The sequence below is a fragment of the Toxotes jaculatrix genome, chromosome 4 (genome assembly GCF_017976425.1).
Source record: "Toxotes jaculatrix isolate fToxJac2 chromosome 4, fToxJac2.pri, whole genome shotgun sequence".
NCBI classification, from domain to species: Eukaryota; Metazoa; Chordata; class Actinopteri; family Toxotidae; genus Toxotes; species Toxotes jaculatrix.
Genome location: NC_054397.1, coordinates 709963 through 730093, shown reverse-complemented (window position 1 = coordinate 730093; position 20131 = coordinate 709963). Strand labels below are relative to the sequence as shown.

At 50.0% G+C, this 20131-nt stretch overlaps 3 protein-coding genes across 6 annotated transcripts; 2 read left to right on the top strand and 1 right to left on the bottom strand.

Moving 5' to 3' along the window:
- Positions 1–542: 542 nt before the first annotated feature.
- Positions 543–7233, bottom strand: esf1 (ESF1, nucleolar pre-rRNA processing protein, homolog (S. cerevisiae)). The gene is made up of 14 exons (XM_041035397.1): positions 7162–7233; positions 6276–6633; positions 4896–5230; positions 4711–4824; positions 4352–4461; positions 3376–3528; positions 3134–3248; positions 2806–2998; positions 2524–2703; positions 2239–2366; positions 2049–2142; positions 1752–1846; positions 1434–1589; positions 543–1061 (listed from the first exon to the last, which is right to left on the bottom strand). Exons 2-14 carry the CDS (start codon positions 6625–6627, stop codon positions 714–716), a joined length of 2373 nt encoding a protein of 790 aa, XP_040891331.1. The 5' UTR covers positions 6628–6633; positions 7162–7233; the 3' UTR covers positions 543–713.
- Positions 7234–7511: 278 nt separating this feature from the next.
- ndufaf5 (NADH:ubiquinone oxidoreductase complex assembly factor 5) lies at positions 7512–15493 on the top strand. Of its 3 annotated transcripts, XR_005893935.1 has the most exons (12): positions 7512–7998; positions 8279–8319; positions 9169–9232; positions 9368–9415; positions 9522–9625; positions 10729–10768; positions 10979–11176; positions 11373–11433; positions 11918–12001; positions 12149–12231; positions 12713–13339; positions 13922–15493. XR_005893935.1 is itself a non-coding variant. In XM_041035445.1 (11 exons), the coding sequence occupies exons 1-11, from the start codon at positions 7789–7791 to the stop codon at positions 12794–12796; spliced, it is 1017 nt and encodes a 338-aa protein (XP_040891379.1). In that variant the 5' UTR covers positions 7512–7788; the 3' UTR covers positions 12797–13682. The 3 variants fall into 3 exon arrangements, 2 of the variants coding, with proteins under 2 accessions (XP_040891379.1, XP_040891380.1); XM_041035445.1 differs by lacking the exon at positions 13922–15493 and having other exon boundaries at positions 12713–13682; XM_041035446.1 differs by lacking the exon at positions 13922–15493 and having other exon boundaries at positions 7955–7998; positions 9169–9415; positions 10911–11176; positions 12713–13682.
- A 71-nt stretch (positions 15494–15564) lies between these two features.
- Positions 15565–19509, top strand: gas8 (growth arrest-specific 8). Of its 2 annotated transcripts, XM_041035427.1 has the most exons (12): positions 15729–15774; positions 15869–15958; positions 16238–16435; positions 17037–17243; positions 17327–17381; positions 17574–17779; positions 18169–18336; positions 18490–18576; positions 18648–18857; positions 19050–19115; positions 19200–19365; positions 19396–19509. In XM_041035427.1, the coding sequence occupies exons 1-11, from the start codon at positions 15760–15762 to the stop codon at positions 19317–19319; spliced, it is 1422 nt and encodes a 473-aa protein (XP_040891361.1). In that variant the 5' UTR covers positions 15729–15759; the 3' UTR covers positions 19320–19365; positions 19396–19509. The 2 variants fall into 2 exon arrangements, with proteins under 2 accessions (XP_040891362.1, XP_040891361.1); XM_041035428.1 differs by lacking the exon at positions 15729–15774 and adding an exon at positions 15565–15689 and having other exon boundaries at positions 19200–19509.
- The last annotated feature ends 622 nt before the right edge of the window (positions 19510–20131 follow it).

Here is a 20131-nt window from a genome sequence, read left to right as displayed (position 1 = left end):
GCCTTTGATTTCATGTTGCTGATCAAACCACTCACAGGGTTTAGGGAGAGCTGCTGCAGCTGATGCAAACTGAACACGTCGCGCTCTTTGCTGCTGCTTCACATTAAAAGTTTTCCACAGACAAACAGTGAGAGGCTTTTGTTGTGAAGCAGCCACAGGAAATCACTATTCCACATTAAAAGCAGGCTGATGTGACAGGATGTGAACAGATGGAGCACGGCAGCAGAGACACTGAGTCTGATTTAATGTGATGATGTTTAACTGTGTGCTAACAAACCGTGTGCACACGCTGAGTCACTGCTCTCTGACAGACTGCTGCAGCTGGAATCACTGCTTAGTCATGTATCTGTTAGTGACTCAGCAGTGGAAGCTGCTGGTTAAACAGAAGACATGTAGAACTAATCCTGAACTTTAATAAACACATCTGTCCACATTCGTGTTATAAACCAGGTGTTCCATGTGTACATGCTGACAGGTAAAGTTACCTGTGGTGTGAAACCTGAGGAAACAGTCTCACAGTGATTTGCTCTGATAATCGTTGAAATAAAACATTTCAGCACAGACGCAGGATTCACTTTCACTCAAACGTTCCTCGGTCCATGTTGAATTCCTGCTGCGGACAGACGGAGCGTCAAACACAGGAAGCTGATCCCGTGTCGTCAGGAGACGCCGACCTGTGGAGTCCGAGTCCTCAGGACCGTTTTCAGTCAAACCTACACGAGCTTCTGTTTCTTCCGAGCCTGAAACTGCTCCGTTTTGCTTTTGATGGACTTGACGAGCAGAGACAGACTGGGGTCCATCGACTTTGGAGCATCAGAGTCATTTTCCTGTTTCTTCTCCACCACTTCCTGTTCACCGGCGGTGGACTCCGCCTGCGTGGGCGCGGTCCTCTGAGTGCTGAGGACGCCCGCCTTGTGCCGCTGCTCCTCCTCTCGTCTGCGCTGCTTCTCGGCGAGGAGGCTCTGAGTGGCTTTAGTCTTCTTGTAGCTGGGGTGGGACGGGTCCAGGTTGAACAGGTGGGAGGTGAACAGGGCCTGGAAGCGAGGGTCTTTAACGTCCACCTGGACAGAATTACAGAAGTGTGGACATTTAAAGGACTGAATCCAGGCTGATGTCACTTTGTTTCCATGAAAATCAACCGTTACTCAACAATCTGTTTATTTGCTGTTCTCTCTCTTTTTTGTTTGTGTGTTGGTTTTGTTTTTTCTCTGATTGGCCTGAAAAAAAAACACCGAGGTGAAAAACTGGTAAAGAAAATACTGAACTACTGAAATAATCAGAAGAACCCGATCGTTCTGAAGGAACCCGATCGTTCTGAAGGAACCCGATCGTTCTGAAGGAACCCGATCGTTCTGAAGGAACCTTCCTTTGTTTGAACAGCTGACTCAGCGGATCCTGTACCTCGAGCAGGTTAATGAGTTAAAATGTTTCACCTGGAAGTCGTCGTCCTCCGGCGGCTGCTCGCCGCTCTTCAGCAGCTTCTTCCTCTTCTTCTTGCTCAGGTTCTGATGCTCCACGATCTTGTCGTAGTTAAAGTGTTTGTGTTTGGCGTCGGCGGCATCGTCCTCCATCAGCAGAGCCATCTCAGCCTGCGCGCACACACACACGCACACACACACACACACACACACACACACGCACACACACACACAGAAAAACAGACCTGAGATCGGAGGAACCCAGCTCGACATCTGCTCAGAGCAGGTTTGGTGATTTGGATGTGATGAGCTCAGATGAAGTTGACCTCTGACCTTGTGTTTCTCCAGCTCCTCTTCCTCCTCAGCCGTCCGCTCCTCCTCCTCCTGCTGCTTCTTCTTCTTCTTTCCCTTCTGTTTCCTGTTCAGATCTGCAAACACACCACACATGACAGGATCTACATGCATGTCATGTACCAGTTCCACGCTGGGAGGCCTGTGTACCTGCTGCTGCCACATGATTGGCTGATGGGATAAGTACACGGATAAACAGGTGTCCAGGTGTTTCCACCACAGAGACCACACTACTGTGACTGTCAATGACTGTGACTCATTGATTAAGCGATCGATCACCTGTGGCACCGAGCTCCTCTGCGAAGAAGGGGTCACCGAGGTCAACATCTGGAGGAAGTTCATCATCGCTGAGCTCGTCCTCGCCTGCTGTCCCCTGGTTCAGGACAAACACAAACATGTCACAGTCCGGCCTCCAGGTACACCTGAAGGTGACTGGGTCCTGCTGGTGTGGGCAGGTGGTGCTGCTCACCTGTTTCCTTTCAGATTTCTTCTGCTTCTTCTTCTCTTTCTTCTTCTGCAGGAACTCCTCCCAGGGCGTCAGCTTGTCTTTGCCCTCCAGCTTCTTCTTCACCAGCTGCTCCGTCGTCTCCTTCAGTCCTGCAGACACACGAGACGTACGTTCCACAAACTAAGCAGGTGCGTGTTGAGGTGAGACCACAGGAGGAAGATAAAGGTAATAACTTCACTGAGTGCGTGGACAGAACGGGGTCACACGCAGACATTTGGAAATTAATGTCAAAACGTCTTGTGGTACCTGGCACCCAGGTAATCTCCATCTCCATGTCTTTGTCTCCCTCCAGCTGCTTCTCTTTGTCCTGCACAGCTTTCAGCAGCTCTCTGTACTTGGAGATCTGTGCCTCACTTTTCTTTTTCTTCTTCTTCTCTTCTTCCCTCTGGGGTTTCTCCTCCACGACAGGCTTTTCTGTCTGTTCAGCTACGAAACCAACAGAGAACAGTTCATGTCCTCAGTGCTGCTGCGTCTCATCAGAGACGAAGAGCTCTGATGTAAGAACAGAGTTGGAAAAAGTTCTCTCACCCTCTGCTGGGCCTTCATCGTCTCTGCTCTCCCACTCTCCAAACCCCACCCCTCCATCTTCATCTTCCTCCTCCTCTTCGCTGGAGGAGGCCAGGTAGGCATTAAAGTCCATTTCCAGCAGCTCGTCCTTATTGAACTTCCTGTTCAGGGCCGTCACCCGCTCGTGGTCCGTCTCGTCCCACGTCAGCTGCACCTGATTGGTTCAACACACACACATGAGTCCCGACGTCCTTTTTGGTGGATTCATGACATGAAAAGATAAATAACTTTATGATTATATAACGGATATGATCATGGTCATATTTATTACTTTAACAATAATTTGTACCTTCGAGGTGGCGGCGGCAGACGAGGTGAACAGTTTGGGCGTGTAGGCCGACAGGTTCACGTCCGTTGCTACGTCTCTGGGCTCCTCGGTAAACGTGACATCATCAGGAATGAACCTGATCAACAGAGGTTTGAACTGAACTTAGAACAGGAAGAGGAACAGGAAGAGGAACAGGAAGAGGAACAGGAAGAGGATAACCACTCGCCCTCCTCTCACTGTGAGCTCAGTTCATGTCGTCGTACCGTAGGTCGAGGACGGAGCAGCTGCTCTCGTACTCGTAGCCGTCACACTCCTCGTAGATCTTGGTGGCCGTGTGGGCGGAGTCACACTCCACCACAGCGTAGTAATACTTGAGACGTTTGAACTGATAGTCACGCATCTTCTCCCTGTAAACTCTGAGAGGAAACACACACCAGCACACAGACTGATCACATCAGCAAGTCAAACCTGTGTGTGTGTGTGTGTGTGTGTGTGTGAGTGTGTGTGTGTGTGTGTGAGTGTGTGTGTGTGTGTGTGTGAGTGTGAGTGAGTGTGAGTGAGTGTGTGTGTGTGTGTGTGAGTGTGTGTGTGAGTGTGTGTGTGAGTGTGTGTGTGTGTGTGAGTGAGTGTGTGTGTGAGTGTGTGTGTGAGTGTGTGTGAGTGTGGCTGAGTGTGGGTGAGTGTGGGTGTGTGTGAGTGTGTGTGTGTGTGTGTGTGAGTGAGTGTGTGTGTGTGTGTGTGAGAGTGTGTGTGTGTGTGTGTGTGAGTGAGTGTGTGTGTGAGTGTGTGTGTGAGAGTGAGTGTGTGTGTGAGTGTGTGTGAGTGTGTGTGTGTGTGTGTGTGAGTGTGGGTGAGTGTGGGTGAGTGTGGGTGTGTGTGAGTGAGTGTGTGTGTGTGTGTGTGTGTGTGTGTGAGTGTGTGTGTGAGTGTGTGTGTGTGTGTGTGTGTGTGTGTGTGAGTGTGTGTGTGTGTGTGTGTGTGAGTGAGTGTGTGTGTGTGTGTGAGTGTGTGTGTGTGAGTGTGTGTGAGTGTGTGTGTGAGTGTGTGTGTGTGTGTGTGTGTGTGTGTGTGAGTGTGTGTGTGTGTGTGTGTGAGTGTGTGAGTGTGTGTGTGTGTGTGTGTGAGTGTGTGAGTGTGTGAGTGTGTGTGTGTGTGAGTGTGTGAGTGTGTGTGTGTGTGTGTGTGTGTGAGTGTGTGTGTGAGTGTGTGTGTGTGTGTGTGTGTGTGTGTGTGTGTTACCTCTCCTCCTCAGTGTCGTCCTCAGAGTCCTCCGGCAGTGCCTTCAGCTCCATCGGTCCCTGAGTCTCCTCCAACTTCAGCCTCTCCTTCCCAAACTCTGACGGGTAAATCTGGATGAAAACACCCAGCATGCACTGCTGTTTACCTCTCTCTCACAGGCTGGACTCACCTGTCCGCCATCTTGAACTGATGAAGACACTGACTCTGTTTTTTCTGCCACAGAGAACTGAGCTCCTGACAGCCGCTCTGATGGACGGTCCTGCTTCCTACAGGACCCTCCATCAGAGCCTCCATCATCATCATGACTTCATACAGGTGCAGTTGTCATGACAACAGCACACAGAGATAAAAGCTCTTACCCTGACAGACAGCACAGCTCCTCCTTTAGGTGTGAAGGAGTTGAACAGAGCCAGCAGGTCTCTGGCCTTCATGCGGTCCCAGTCCATGTTGCAGACGGCGAGTCGAGCGGACACCTGACAGGAGAACGAACAGTTAGAGCGTGTTGGGAGAGGAGACGCTTCACAGACAGCAGATGTCCCCTCACCTCGTCACTCTGCGGAGCGTCTTTGCACAGCTCTCCCCAGTCGTGTTCGATTTCCTCTTCCTCTTTCCTCAGGAAGGCGTCCACGTCGTCGTCATCATCGTCGTCGTCCGAGCTGGTCTCTACGTTGCCCTTCCCTCTGGCCAGATCCGGCCCGCTGTCGCTGTCCTCCTCTGAATCCAGACCGGACTCCTCCTCCTCCGATCCGCTTCCGACATCGCTCTCTTTCTCTGCATCATCATCATCATCCTCCTCCTCACTGCCGTCTGTGACGCTGTCTCCCCGGTCGACATCCTCCTCCTCCTCCTCACTTGGCTCCTCCTCCTCGTCTTCATCATCTGAGGAAAACAAAGCGTTGCAGTCACATACCTGCACGAGCTCACCGATCAGAAGCGGCGTGCTGCGCGTGCACAGGTCAGGCTAACGCAATCAGCATCACCTGCTCCACCTGCTGCTTCATTAGTCAAACGGCTTCAGCTGCAGCAGAAGCGGAGTGACGGCGTTTAATCCCCAGTAAAAACAGCTCGTCGCTCATTTGGGAGCGTTTCTGCTCTGAGGCCGCAGACGTGCAGCAGAAACAGGTACTGTGCAACACCTGAAGCTGCAGCATCCAGCGGAGACACGAGCCGTTTATACCGACACCTGAAGAATCACCGCAGGTGTTTGTATGACGGAGAAGTTCCGGTGAGAAGTGTGAGAACGGTGCTCAGGCCCGAAGCAGCGAACACACCGGGAGATAACGGCTGCCATCACACACCGCACTGTACCTGCTGCAGCCAGGCTGCCATCCCACAGCTGTCCGTGGGAGTGCAAACAAAAAGCGTGGAGTTTTCTGCCACAGCTGCTGAGATGTGGTCACGCAGAGCGACCGAGCCGTGTCTTAGTCTGACTGTACATTTCGTAAATGACTGGGAGTTGAAAAGTGTCTGCCTGCAGACAGCAGACTGTCCCACTGACCGGAGAGGACAAAGAGTTCAGACAGTCAAAGATGCTTCATCTGTAATAACTGCTGCTGCTCAGTGACTTTATAGAAAGTTCCTGCTTCATAAACACATTTGAAATCAGTTCTTAACTTTAGTTTTCATTCCTGCATCAGAGCGATGGCGTTTAATGTTTGAATGGAGTGATGGAATTTTCCGTCAGGTCTGTGAATGTTACACTGAACATTGATGAAAATCATGAATCAAACTGAAATCACAGAATCAGTCAGATCTTTTCCTAAAATCGATCAGATCTAAAAACACACAGGTTTGTCAGCGGTCCAGTGAAAGTCTCAAACTGTTTCAACAATGTTTGTAAAACAAACTCAGAAAAAAAAAAAAAAAAATCTCAGGTTAATTAACCTGACAGGTGCTGACACCTGCTGGTCCTCAGCCTTCTCACCTTCACCTGTGACTCCTGGTTCAGGCTGCTCTCCTCCGCTCCGCACTGCCTTTCCTTTCTTCTCTTCCCTCTTCTTCTTTCTCTTTGAGTCCTCTTCATCCTCTCCATCCTCTTCGTCCTCGGAGTCTGACAGTTTGTAGAAACGCCTCAGGTCGTCTGTGGACGTGTGGTTGATGGGACGGCCTCGTTTGTCCACGGTGTACTTCACCTTGAAGCGCTTGTCATGAAACATGGACTGGAAACGCTTGTCGATCGTGACTTTGCGTTCTCTCTCCGGCATTTCCCAGAAGCGCGGATCCTTCTGCACCCGGAGGAAGCGCTCATCGCCGTCCCGGTGCTTTCTGGACGACATGGTCACCTGCCAGGTGAGAAGCGGGTTATAAACCGAGCCGCACAGAACCAGAGCCAGAACCAGAACCAGGGCCAGAACCAGAGTCAGACGTATAACAACAGGAAACAAGAAGAAGAAACCGAAGATGAGAGAGACAGTTTCTACAGGTAAATTACTCTCAGGTTCTGATCACGTGACACGTTAAACACACACACACACACACACACACACACACACACACACGCTGTGTAAGTGGTGAGTTTCCGGTCAGAAATATCATTGATCGTTCATAAACGTATAAAAACAACTTTACTGTGAAACTGAGTTTAGTTGTCTGACTTCCGGCAGCACAGGTAACTGTTTAAAAACACCTGGAACAGAATCGGACACAAACCGAGCTTCTCCTGAGTCTGGAGCCCGGACTGTTTCCACCGGCACCGTTAGACCAGGTGAGCCTGTCCTGACTCACCTGGTTCCGTCTGCTCGGCTCCGCGCGCACAGGTACAGCTAGCTACCGCAAACACGGCTAAAAATAACAATAAGGAGGATATTTACCGGCTGTTCTCAGGTCTGCTGCTGCACGTGTTTACCCACCATGCAACTGTTCCGTGACCTTTCTGTCTCCCCGCCCCTTTTTGCTAAGGCAGGCGAAGTGGGACAAACAGAATAAAACGCGCACTGACGCTGCGGGGACATCAGTACCTGAGACTTTTCTCTGTCTGTCCGTGATGTTCAGACCAAACGTGTTTCTGAGTCTTGTCACTGATCGATTCATGGTTTGATATTAAAACATCAGAAAAGCAAATTCTCACGTTTGACAACATGGAACTATCAAAAACTATCCAAAAATAATATCAAACTCTGATCGATTAATCGACTGATCGTTGCAGCTCGGACATAAAGACGTTCGGCCGTGTATTTATTCGTTTGCTTGGATTCCTCGTGGGATCCTCAAGCAAATAAAACCCACTGTCACCCGGTCTCAGTGGCCGGGGACGGGGTTTACGTTCTTAGTCCATTTCCAGGCTGTGATCCAGTTCCACATTTTCCCTCCTCCTCTCCCTGAGGTCACGCACTGTGGAGGACAGCAGGAAGTGAGCTCGGATCAGGCGCGATGCTCGCAGGTTGGAGGGTTTCGGTGTTAACTCTCAGCTGATCTGACCTGGAGGAAGCAGCAGCACCATGAGCGGCACAGCGTGCGGGAGAGTCCTGCACAGGCTGCACACCGCCGGCTGGAGGCTCCGGGCTGAGCCGAGGGCCGGACCCGTCAGAGGGCTGTCGGGGTCGGGCAGGGGCACCATGAATGTGTTCAACAGGGAGATGAAGAAGAGGCAGAAGAACTGGGCCGCCTCTCTGCAGGACGGCCACCAGTACGACTACCTGAGGGACGAGGTATGAGCCTGATGTGCTGGACTGGGAAGGTCCTCCCACCTGAAGGAGTCCGCGTGCGGTTCATTTACATTTTACAGCTGAACAAACATTAGAAAGAGCTTCAGACCAAACAGCAGGAAAACACAGGGAGTGAGGGAGGAAAAGAAAGGAAGAAGCCCAGGAACAGAGAGAGGCTGAGCTCAGACACACACGTTTCCTTCTGTCTGAGGAGCTGCACGTTTATTTATTTATTTCCTCTGTTTATTTATTTACTGTGTTTATTTCTTTCTTTCCTCTGCAGGTTGGAAGCCGGGTGGCTGATCGGGTCTATGACATCGCGAGGTGGGTTCATGACTTTTCTAACTGTCAGGTCACTGACAGCTGTCCTGTCCTGTCGACCACAGGACAGGAGGAATCAGAGACTGGTGAGACTGGTCACCTGTTCGCCTTCACACTGGTCTGTGAGGTCCCACAGGCTGCTGCACTGGGCTGGTCCCAGATCAGACCCGTCGGCTCAGCCTGAGCTTTCTGTCGTTGGTTTTATGGCTCCGTGGTTTTTCAGATTTGAATTTTGTTCTTATTATTGTGATGTTTTTGTTTTGTGTAGCGTTTTATTTATTTATCCGTGTAGGACTGATCGATCTATCGGTTTCTGATCAAACTGAGATTTCACACAAAGCGATCACGTGATCGCCAAAGCCGCGGGTTTTTGCAGTGCTCCCGACTGACCCAGGATCTGCTGTGTCCACTGTTTCACACATACCTGCCGTGCTGCGCGTGCACAGGTCAGGCTAACGCAATCAGCATCACCTGCTCCACCTGCTGCTTCATTAGTCAAACGGCTTCAGCTGCAGCAGAAGCGGAGTGACGGCGTTTAATCCCCAGTAAAAACAGCTCGTCGCTCATCTGGGAGCGTTTCTGCTCTGAGGCCGCAGACGTGCAGCAGAAACAGGTACTGTGCAACACCTGAAGCTGCAGCATCCAGCGGAGACACGAGCCGTTTATACCGACACCTGAAGAATCACCGCAGGTGTTTGCATGACGGAGAAGTTCCGGTGTATCTGCCAGAAAAATCGCAGTTAGATCTTTTTCCTAAAATCGTTCAGGCCTGTATCCGTGTTACTGTCATATTATAAATAATATGTAAAAACGTTTGACAGATTAACTGATGTCCTCTCTCCGTCTCCTCAGGACGTTTCCTCTGGCGTTGGACGTGGGCAGTGGGAAGAGTCACATCGCGGAGCATTTAAGCAAAGTTCAGTGTGTAACTTAGTTTAAACACTCAGTCACATCCTGAAACGTGTCCACGCTTGGCCTCAGCTCGTCTGTGTGTGTGTGTGTGTGTGTGTGTGTGTGTGTGTGTGTGTGTGTGTGTGTGTTGGTGTTGCAGGACGTTGTGGAGCGATTGTTCCTGACAGACATCTCTGAGAAGACGCTGGTGAGTGAGTGACTGAGACTCTCTCAAAGCCTGGATGACATTTCACTGTTGTGACACACGGTTCTCATGTATGTTCACATCACAACGTTCTGGTTCTAATCTTCAGAAAAAGACTCGACGGAGTGAGATCCCGACTCACCGCGTTCTGGCTGATGAGGAGTTTCTGCCGTTCAAAGAAAACACCTTCGACCTGGTGATGAGCAGCCTGAGGTACAGGAGGGTGTCCTGTCAGAGGACGGGGTCCTGTCTGAGGACGGGGTCCTGTCAGAGGACGGGGTCCTGTCTGAGGACGGGGTCCTGTCTGAGGAGGGGGTCCTGTCTGAGGACGGGGTTCTGTCTGAGGAGGGGGGTCCTGTCTGAGGACGGGGTCCTGTCAGAGGACGGGGTCCTGTCTGAGGACGGGGTCCTGTCTGAGGAGGGGGTCCTGTCAGAGGACGGGGTTCTGTCTGAGGAGGGGGGTCCTGTCTGAGGAGGGGGGTCCTGTCTGAGGACGGGGTCCTGTCTGAGGAGGGGGGTCCTGTCTGAGGAGGGGGTCCTGTCAGAGGACGGGGTCCTGTCAGAGGACGGGGTCCTGTCAGAGGACGGGGTCCTGTCTGAGGAGGGGGGTCCTGTCTGAGGAGGGGGGTCCTGTCAGAGGACGGGGTCCTGTCTGAGGAGGGGGGTCCTGTCAGAGGAGGGGGTCCTGTCTGAGGACGGGGTCCTGTCAGAGGAGGGGGTCCTGTCAGAGGACGGGGTCCTGTCTGAGGAGGGGGGTCCTGTCTGAGGAGGGGGTCCTGTCAGAGGACGGGGTCCTGTCAGAGGACGGGGTTCTGTCTGAGGACGGGGTTCTGTCTGAGGACGGGGTCCTGTCAGAGGACGGGGTTCTGTCTGAGGACGGGGTCCTGTCTGAGGAGGGGGTCCTGTCAGAGGACGGGGTCCTGTCAGAGGACGGGGTTCTGTCTGAGGACGGGGTTCTGTCTGAGGACGGGGTTCTGTCTGAGGACGGGGTCCTGTCTGAGGAGGGGGTTCTGTCTGAGGACGGGGTCCTGTCAGAGGACGGGGTCCTGTCAGAGGACGGGGTCCTGTCAGAGGAGGGGGTCCTGTCTGAGGACGGGGTCCTGTCTGAGGACGGGGTCCACGCATCACAGAGCCGTTTCATAAGACACGTGGAGAATTCAGTTATCAGACAATTCTGTTCTCACAACAACCAATCTGTGTTCCACACTCATCTTCATCAAAGCTTCATCAAAGCATTGTTATTGTTAGCATTGTTATTGTTAGCATTGTTATTGTTAGCATTGTTTAATGTCTCTCTTTGCTCTCTCCTGTTTCAGCCTGCACTGGATAAACGACCTGCCCGGAGCCCTCAGACAGGTGAGACAGCTGACAGACGTGGGACACAGAAGTTAGAACAGCTTGTTGATTCTTGTCAGACAGGAATATTTAGTGTTAGTGAAGTTTTCAGGGTGTGTAATCAGTTAATGAACCAGACCCTGATGCTGGCTCTGACCTGCAGGGTTCAGGCTGCTGAGCCCGTTACCTCGGCTGCTTCAGTGAATGCACCACTGTGATTCCTCCTCTCAGATCCACCAGGTGCTGAAGCCGGACGGGGTGTTCATCGGGGCGATGGTGGGCGGGGAGACGCTCTACGAGCTGAGGTGCTCCCTCCAGCTCGCCGAGACCGAGAGGGAGGGAGGATTCTCCCCCCACATCTCCCCCTACACGGCCGTCACCGACCTGGGCAACCTGCTGGGCCAGGCTGGCTTCAACATGCTGACTGTGGTGAGAAACACGCCACTAATTCAACTCAGAACAAAAATAAATAAAAATAAAACGTCTTACTACTTTATTACAACATCAAATAGAGTTCAAAACTACACAGCCCCAAATTTTAAAAAAATATGGATTCGTAGTAGTTTTGGTTTGTGTGTCTGTGTGTAGCAGAGTTTCTCTCTCTAACACTCTGCTTCTGTTCCAGGACATTGATGAAGTTCAGGTTCACTATCCGGGAATCATGGAAGTCATGACTGACCTACAAGGTAGAAGAAGCTGCTCAGTGTCAGTGTGAGATAAAACATTTGATTTGTTGAGCGGCTGAACCTCCACACGGCTCAGACTCTGGTAACCGCAGGTTAAACTGAACTAATGTGGTTTTTATTCAGGTTAGTGGCTAAAACTCCACAATGAGCAAAGCCTGTCACAGCCAAAGCATTAAAGACGTTAGAGGACGGGACATTTAGACGTCTGCTTGGTTTGGTATGAAACTCAGGAGAGAAGCAGCCAGAGCTCTGCAACAGATCCCCCTGCATCACACTCATACATTCAGCTGTGGCTGTGCTAATTAATGGTCTTGTGTTGGATTCCACTTTTTTTTTTTTTTCCCAACAAACAATCGAATAAACGAATCTGATAAATGTCTCAGGGGAAAAACTGGAGACGAATGTTTCAGGCTGTAAAAACAAAAAAATCTGGCTTTTGTTCAACTTCCCAAACTTACGTGAGCTTCTGCTTCGGTCTCTGCAGGTATGGGTGAGAGTAACTGTGCCTGGAACAGGAGGTTGTTGCTGCACAGAGACACCATGTTAGCAGCAGCAGCCATTTATAAAGGTGAGTCAAAGGAGAAGAGACGCACAGTGACCACCAACAGACACACAAAGAGACACAAAACCACAATGAGCAAAACCAACACAAATGGCGAGGTGCAGGCGAGGTGCGCTGCTGAATGACGCTTGCGTTTGTCTGAAAATGTTTCAGAGATGTACGGTAACGAGGACGGGTCCATTCCTGCCACCTTTGAGATCCTCTACATGATTGGCTGGAAGCCTCACGAGTCACAGGTAAGACAGGTGTAACACCTGGTTGCTTGATTGAAGCTGCAGCCCTGCTGGGTGTCCATGCTGAGACATGCACCATCAGAATCAGATGCTCCACACTGACACACTGACAAATGTACGGTGGCCCCTGAGGACAAATCACATGAGAAAGCGCAAACATGAACATTAACACAAAGCACACAGAGAAGGAGAAAACAGTGAAAGATCTGCTGCTCTGGGATCCTCAGGAGAGCTGGAGCAGCACTGGAATGAAACAGTGATGATATGGACACGTTCATGTGTCCATCAAACTTCATGTGTCCATCAAGCTTCATGTCCTTAATCCAATGCTCTGTTTTCAGGTTTTTCCTGCTCTTCCAGTGAAGCAGTTCCTGCTTTCCTGTGTTTTTTGTGTGTACCATTTGCATGCGTTTGTGTATTTGTTGCGTTTCTGAATTTGGAGTGTGTTTGTTCTTATGCTCGTGTATGTGTTGGTTTTTTTCAGGCCAAACCAGCGGCGCGAGGCTCGGCCACCGTGTCTTTCAGGGATCTGTCAAAGATCAGCCAGCCGCCCACAGACAAGTCATAGACCTCTGATCATCTGAGCCACAGCACAGCTCTCACACTGCACACTGTTTTTAAAGCACTGTGTTAAACAGAGCTGCTGTTCTGCTGGAATAAAGCTGAGCTATAAAAAGAACATCATGTTTCCTCTGACAGGAACTTGAAGACGTTCACAGCTAATGAGGAACTGACTCGGAGACTCGTTTACTCAGATGAAACTCAGGTTTGGAGGATAAGAGTGAGACTGCAGGAAGAACTGCCACGGCTCAGGTCTCAGCTGTCGAAGACTCTGCTGTTTGACGCTGCGTTTCTCTTGTTTTGTTTTTGTGTGTGTGCGTGCGTGCGTGCGTGCGTGTGTGTGTGTGTGAGTGACAGGTGAGAGAGGCAACCAGCCAGTCACGTGTTTTATTCCCAGCCAGCACAGTTATTAGTCATACTGGAAGTTCCTCCTTGATATAAAACAGGCAGCATGTTTTTATCCTGTCACACAGTGTAGATCCACAGGCTGCAGAGATGCTTCTTTACCTCTGCCTTCTCTTTGCTGGATGCCTCTGTCTCAGCTTCACTGGTAAGAAAGTCTTTTTATCAACATCACGTTTATAGAACTCGGCTTTGGCCCAAAAATCAGGATGATTTCATTTCTTCCTGTGGCAGGATGATTAGAAAGCTTCAGACAGCTATTCTGAGTTTAAAGTCATGGATTCAGTATAAATATCTTTTTTTTCATGTGCTCCTGTGCCCCTCCCCCACAGGTTTCTGATCATGTTTCTATCTATAATGTCTGTAAACACAATAAAAGCAAAGTGGCTGTAAACCATGAGATTTAACTGACAGATGTTTGATATGATTAAAAAATAAAAACTTAATGAATTAAATAAAGGATTTAAAAAAGCAAAACAAAGGAAGTGATTCAGTTTCATACAGCAGCTGAAACTGGGAAGCAGGAGCCGACTCAGGCCAGTGCTAGATAAAGAGAGAGTGGTGGAAAATTCTCAGATACTTCAGTAAAACTCCCAGTAAACATGTTGGTGGAGGCCTGTATTCATGGATCAGGTCCCAGTAAAATACTGAGCAGGTCCCACTGGTCAGGAAAAGTAGAATACATGTTGTAAAACAGTCCATGATGCACTGCTGCTTTTTTACTTCACAGACCCTCAGAAAATGACTGCACTGCAGAACACAGAGGTCACACTCCCCTGTCCTCATGCAGACGGAGATGTGTCATGGAGCCGCTACAGAAATGGTGAGAAGGTCACGCTGGTCACTGTCACCAACGGCCACGAGCACAGGACTGACCAACGCTACAGTTCCACAGAAAATAAAGCTCTGGTCATTGCTAATGTTCAGAGCTCTGATTCTACGTGGTACTTGTGTAATAACAAACCAACAGTGTATCTGAACGTGACCACAGATCCCAGCATGGTGCATCCTGTCACACCAGGAACCAACAGACTGGGTCCAGGTCTTGGAACGGTTGCAGCAGGAGATGCTGCCACAGAGAACCAGCAACCCACAGACGGGTGGAAGATACCCGCTGGTGCAGTCATCGGTGCTGCTCTGGTGCTTCTGGCCTTTGTAAGCCTGAGATTCTGCTCAGAGAAGAGAGCGAAGAGAAACACCAGCAGGGACGAAACCGAGTCTGAGGTGATTTATGAGGTTATTAAAGATGACAACATGCAGCCAAACAGGGAATCTGGTGTGGAAAGTCCGTACTACTGGTCGAGCATCGTGGAAACACCAAACACCTGCAAATCACCGAATCCTCATCTGTACAGCTCTGTTAACAAGCTGAAAACTGAAGGACGCTGTGCTGACAGGTGTGTGTATTCCCTCGCCCAAACACCACCACAGACAGGAAGCGCCAGTTAATGATCACTTCACTGTTTTTGTGAAGCAGCAAAGTTCAGGCTTTTATTTGTCACACTTGGAGGACTGATGGATAAGACTCATCTCTCCACACAGACACAGAGCAGAAGAGCATTTTCTTCTTCGTTGTTCATTTATGTTTTTCAGAGGTTGAATCAACAGGTTTCTGGTGCAGATGCTACAGACACAAAGTCATGACTCCACTCAGATCTGAACACCGTAGTAAAACACGGTGTAAGACGGTTGGTTGGTTTTTCATGGGTTATGGTAATGTTACTTAAGTACAAGTATGTAAGTATAATCAGTGAAATGTAAAGTATTAAAATGAAAGGTTTTCAGTGCAGAGCGACGTCATACTGTTATATATGATTAGATTATTGTTACTTCATGTGTAAACAGCATTTTACTGTTGTAGTTGGTTGAGGTGGAGCTGATTTCTGATGAGTTTATATGAGACTGCATCTAATGACACATTGTGACACAATGTGAATTAATCTTTGGAATATTTTCTGGATGAATGGATTGATTGACTGATTGATTGATTGATTGATTGATTGGTTTGTCGGAAAATAGTGAGAAATGTTCGTCACAGTTACCAAGAAGCACGAGTGAGTCGCCTTCATGTGGCTCGTTGTGTCCAACAAAACTTCAAACTGATTCAGTTTATGGAATTTAACAAGACGAAAAGTCACTTTTGTTAAACAGGAACCAAGAATATGACACGAGTTGTTAAAACGGTTCTTTCTGTGAATGAGTTTCAGTGTGTTATTATACTTTTATACATTATTGTGAAACGTAATTTTTCTTTTTCTTATATTTGTTCTCATTTTGACTTTTTCCAACATTAGCTTGCTCTCAGGATTGTATCACAATAAAGTTTAAAGTTTATTTTGAAAAAAAAGAACGCGTTTCCGACGGTCACGTGACCACGTTGCCATGCCTCCGGCTTTTGTTTACATGTAGCCGAGGGTTCCGCTAGCTAACAGCTTTAGCTAACAGCTCCGTTCATCGTGTCTGTGGACGTTTGTGAGCCCGCGCGCAGTTTGACGATGGTGAGTAAAGTCCTGTTTTCATCGGTCGGTTTGATCTTTGACCTTTGATCTTTCACTTTTGATCTCAGAAATGCTGCGGAGCACGGTTAGCATGTGTTAGCCTAGCATCAGTCAGACAGCAGCTTCGCATGGAGGCTGTTAGCTAAATAAATGTCGTGTAAATGTTGTTTTCGTTCCAGCCACCGAAGAATAAAGGCAAGAAGGCCGGGAAGGGGAAGTCCTCTGCGGTAGTGGACGGTCTTTCAACGGAGGAGATGTCCAAGGATCAGGTCTGAGCTGCTGGGTGATGCTAACACACCTAACTTTAGCCCGGCAGTAAGCGTTTTCACTTCAAAGTGTTATCCCGCGGATTTCTCACGTCTGAAATCCACACATAACAATTTAACTCGTATCATGAAACTAGACTTTAATAGAAATGAGTTCAGTTCACAGCGGACAGGTCAGTGGACTCAGTCAGTTAACCAGAGGTGCATAAAGTCAGCCCGGGGCTCTCTGCTCTTCCTTCATTCCGCTCACACCATGACCACACTAATGTCTGTGATCTGCAGCTGGAGGAGCACATAGTTCGCCTCCGAGAGGAGCTGGACAGAGAGCGGGAGGAGAGGAGCTACTTCCAGCTGGAGAGGGACAAGATCCAGGCCTTCTGGGAAACCTCCAAGAGGAACCTGGAGGAGACGAAGGCCGAGCTGAGGAACAGACGCAGGGAGAGAGAGGAGGCCGAGGAGCGCCACCGAGTGGAGATCAGTGTGAGCTGCACACGCACACACACACACATGCACGCACGCACGCACGCACGCACACGCACGCACACACGCACGTTTGTCTGTACCTGTGAGGACTGTTGTTGACACCTCCACCCAAAAACAGCTTTTCCTCCTTGTTCCTTCGCGGTGATGTTAGCGCTTCACTGAGCAGGATCACATCTGTTCAGCTGCTGCTTCTCTGAGCTCAGCTCACATCTGGATGTACGAGACGACTTTTTGACTCCAGCGATTTCAAAACAATCATGTTTTTAAAAACTAGTTCAATTTTTCATATGTCTGCATATTTAGACATTCTGGATTTTTCAGTGATGTAGGAGGAGCAGATTTTAGGCTGTGACCTGCAACAGCTCACAAAATTAAACTGACGAACGAGAGGAAGCAGGTGATACTGATTGCGTTAGCCTGAGCTGTGCACGCGCAGCACGCCGCTTCTGATCGCTGAGCTCGGCAGGTATGTGTGAAACCAGCAGATCCTGGGTCAGTCAGGAGCGCTGCAGAAACCCGCGGCTTTGGCTGAAATCAGCTCTGCTGTTCACACCAACTCACCTGCTGCACGAACGTCACTCTCGTGTTTGGTGACCAGGTGTACAAGCAGAAGCTGAAGCACGTCCTGTCCGAACAACACAACACCATCTCTGAGCTGAAGATGGACGGCGTCGCCTCCACCTCGCTGGTCCAGAATCAGCACACCCAGTCGGAGCTCAGGCTCCGGAAAGACGTGCACGGCCTGCAGGCGGACTGCAGAGAGAAGAGGCTGCAAAACGAAACCTGCATCAAGGAGCTGAAGCTGGTGAGTCTGAGTCCAGGTTTAACCTCCGGCTCTTCAGCTGGTTCCTGTTTTATCACTGACCCGCTGATCTGCTCTCTCCACAGACACACCAGGTGGAGCTGATGGAGCTGACGAACGACTACGACAGGAGGATCAGAGGTGAATCCACCAGAGTTACTCTGAAGTGATCACATGATCGATCACGTCTGATCAGAGAAGGATTATAGATACAGATCGATCCTACAGCCGCCATGTTTTACTGTTTTCCAATAAATCCGTGTTTTTGTGTAAGAACATTAAAAAAAATTAACTTTATTTGTGTTAAATTATTATTATTATCATGTTAAACAGAAATTGAAGTCAAATACCACAAGAAAATGCAGTCGATGATCGAGGCGGAGGAAAAGAGGCGGAGGGCGGAGGTCAGCCAGCTGGAGCAGAGAATGAGAAGTCGCGTCGTGACTGTGATGGAGGACCAGGACCGAGCTCTCAGAGGGGCCGAGGAGTATTTCTTTACCGCTCAGACCAAACAGCTGGCGGATCAGAAGGCGCTGAAGGTGAGAGACAAACCGCTCAGAGTACAAGAAGAAGACATCCAGCTGGTCACTGAGACACACACCGTGGTTTCACATTCAGAGCAAACCGCAGAGACAAAAACCCGGGGACACGTCCCAGCGTTTGTTCGTCTGTGGACGTGGAATCAAACTTTCTGATCCTTTATGTTGATTCTGTCTTTGAAACGTTTAATCGTGGTTTGATAAAAGTTTAACTGCAGAACTGACGTGATTTAAATTTGGACACTCAGAAGAGACAGACGGAAAAAAGTCACATGATTCCAGCGTCCTCGGGTCGAGTCCAGCTGACTCTCAGGGCCCTGAAACCCTCTGGCCCCGCTGGTTTCTGGGAAACTCCCACCATGTGACGTGTTTCCTTCTCATCCCGGCAGGAGCGCCTCGCGGAGGCGCAGAAGCAGCAGGCGCGAGCAGACAGAGAGCTGTCATCAGCTCAGGAGGAGAACAGGTGTCTGCGCGAGGCTCTGCACGAGGCGGAGCAGAAGCTGCCCGAGCTCCGGAAACAGCTGGAAGACTACAACCGGGCCAAGGCCAAGATGGCGGTGCGTCCCATACACGTGGAGCCTAATACCTGCGCCCACCTTCACCTGCCACGCCCACTGTCTCACACTCCGTTTACAGTGAAATGAGTGATTAAATGTCATACAGCTGTGAAGCTAACACCCACCTCCCACTCTGCTGACTGTGTCCCACAGACGAGCAGAGCGCGAGTGAAGGTCATGGAGCAGGAGCTGAGAGAGCTGAGCGTGGAGCACGAGCTGCTGCTGCAGGCCTTCCAGAAGGTAAAGTCAGTCTGTGGCGCGGCCTCGTTTCAGGCCGTCGGGTGTCAGTGTGAAGGTTGTGGTGTGTTCAGGTTCAGCAGGAGCGTGACGAGCTGCTGCGGAGGCAGACGGAGGCCGTGCTGGACGTGCAGCAGAGGAGCGGGCTGAAGGAGCTGCTGCTGGAGAGGAAGCTGGCCGCTCTCACCGAGACTCTGGAGAAGAAGGAGGCTCAGCTCTGCGCCGCGCTCTCCGCCTCCACCGCCGGCCAACCTGCAGCCAGCGCCGCGGCAGACAAACTCCAGGTGAGATGCTCTGTCCCGTAGTCTGTCTCTGCTTAGGTGTCCTCCGCCTCTGGACGAACAGGGTCCTGATAGTGGACTGAGCTGAGGAGGATGTTCAGTTCCTGCTGCTGCTGCGGGGGGAAGATCACCGGCTGTTGTGTGCAGTGTGTCAGATGCAGGAACAGACTCTGAATGTGTTTCTGGTGTTTGTAGGAAATCCTGGAGTGTAAAGATGTCACCAGCAGAGCCCTACAGGAGGACCTGGCTCGAGAGTGTCAGGTCAGTTGTCATGTAGTCAAACAGTGTGAACATGGCCATGGATTTTACCTTCACGTGCTGAAGAATCCAACCTGTGGTGTGCAGGAGTACAACGAGCTGCTGCTGACCTGTAAGGAGCGGCTGAAGACTTCGGGCGTCCCTCTGTTGGACTTTCCCTTCAGGTCCGCAGAGCAGATCCTGAACGGCCCGACCCCCAAACCCTGAGCTCCTCCGGGGGTCAGGCTTCCTGTCACCTGCTCCACCTGGACACGCTTCCACCTGAAATACTTGACGTCTCTACCTCTCTGTCATTTCATCAGTCATCATTTAGATAACTGTTTGTAGTTTCCTGCTGTTTGCTGCAGATTTTCTTGATATTTTGAAACAAATAAAATTATTTTTACATTTCTGCTGAGACGAGTGTTCACCAGATGAACTGAATCACAACAACTCACAAAATCTTTGTCGCAATACTTTTCACTTAGGGGTTAGGGTATTTGCATCTTTCTGACCTTTTCCTTTTGGGCTTCTGGGCTGCCGTAGACCTCAGTGTTGTAAGTTCAGGCCAAACTTTTTTCTTCTGCTGTTCAGATGAACTTCAGCTCGATTCTTGGGGTGACTTGGATTTTCCTGGAGGTTGTTACCTTCACACAGAACCCGGCTGTTTCCCGTCTTTATGCTAAGCTAAGCTAACTGGCTGCTGCAGTAGCTTTAACCATCATCATCATCACCTGGAAAGAAAACAGCCCACACAGGCTGAAAGCTGTCATCAGCTTTCGTGTGTCACATTTCAGTTCCACTGTCCTAATATTCACTTCTTCATCAGGCCGCTCAGTTTAATACCACACCTGCAGGCGTGGTACCAGCTGACAGAGCGGCAGACGGACCGACTCCGTGTGCCGCTCTGCGGCTGATCAGTGACACTGAGTTAGTTATCGTCTTCTAACGAGCTTTTATACATCCTCAACATCTGTAAACAGGAAACGCGTCTGTGAAATGCCTGAGTGAAACATGATGAAACACTAAGGGAAGGAAAA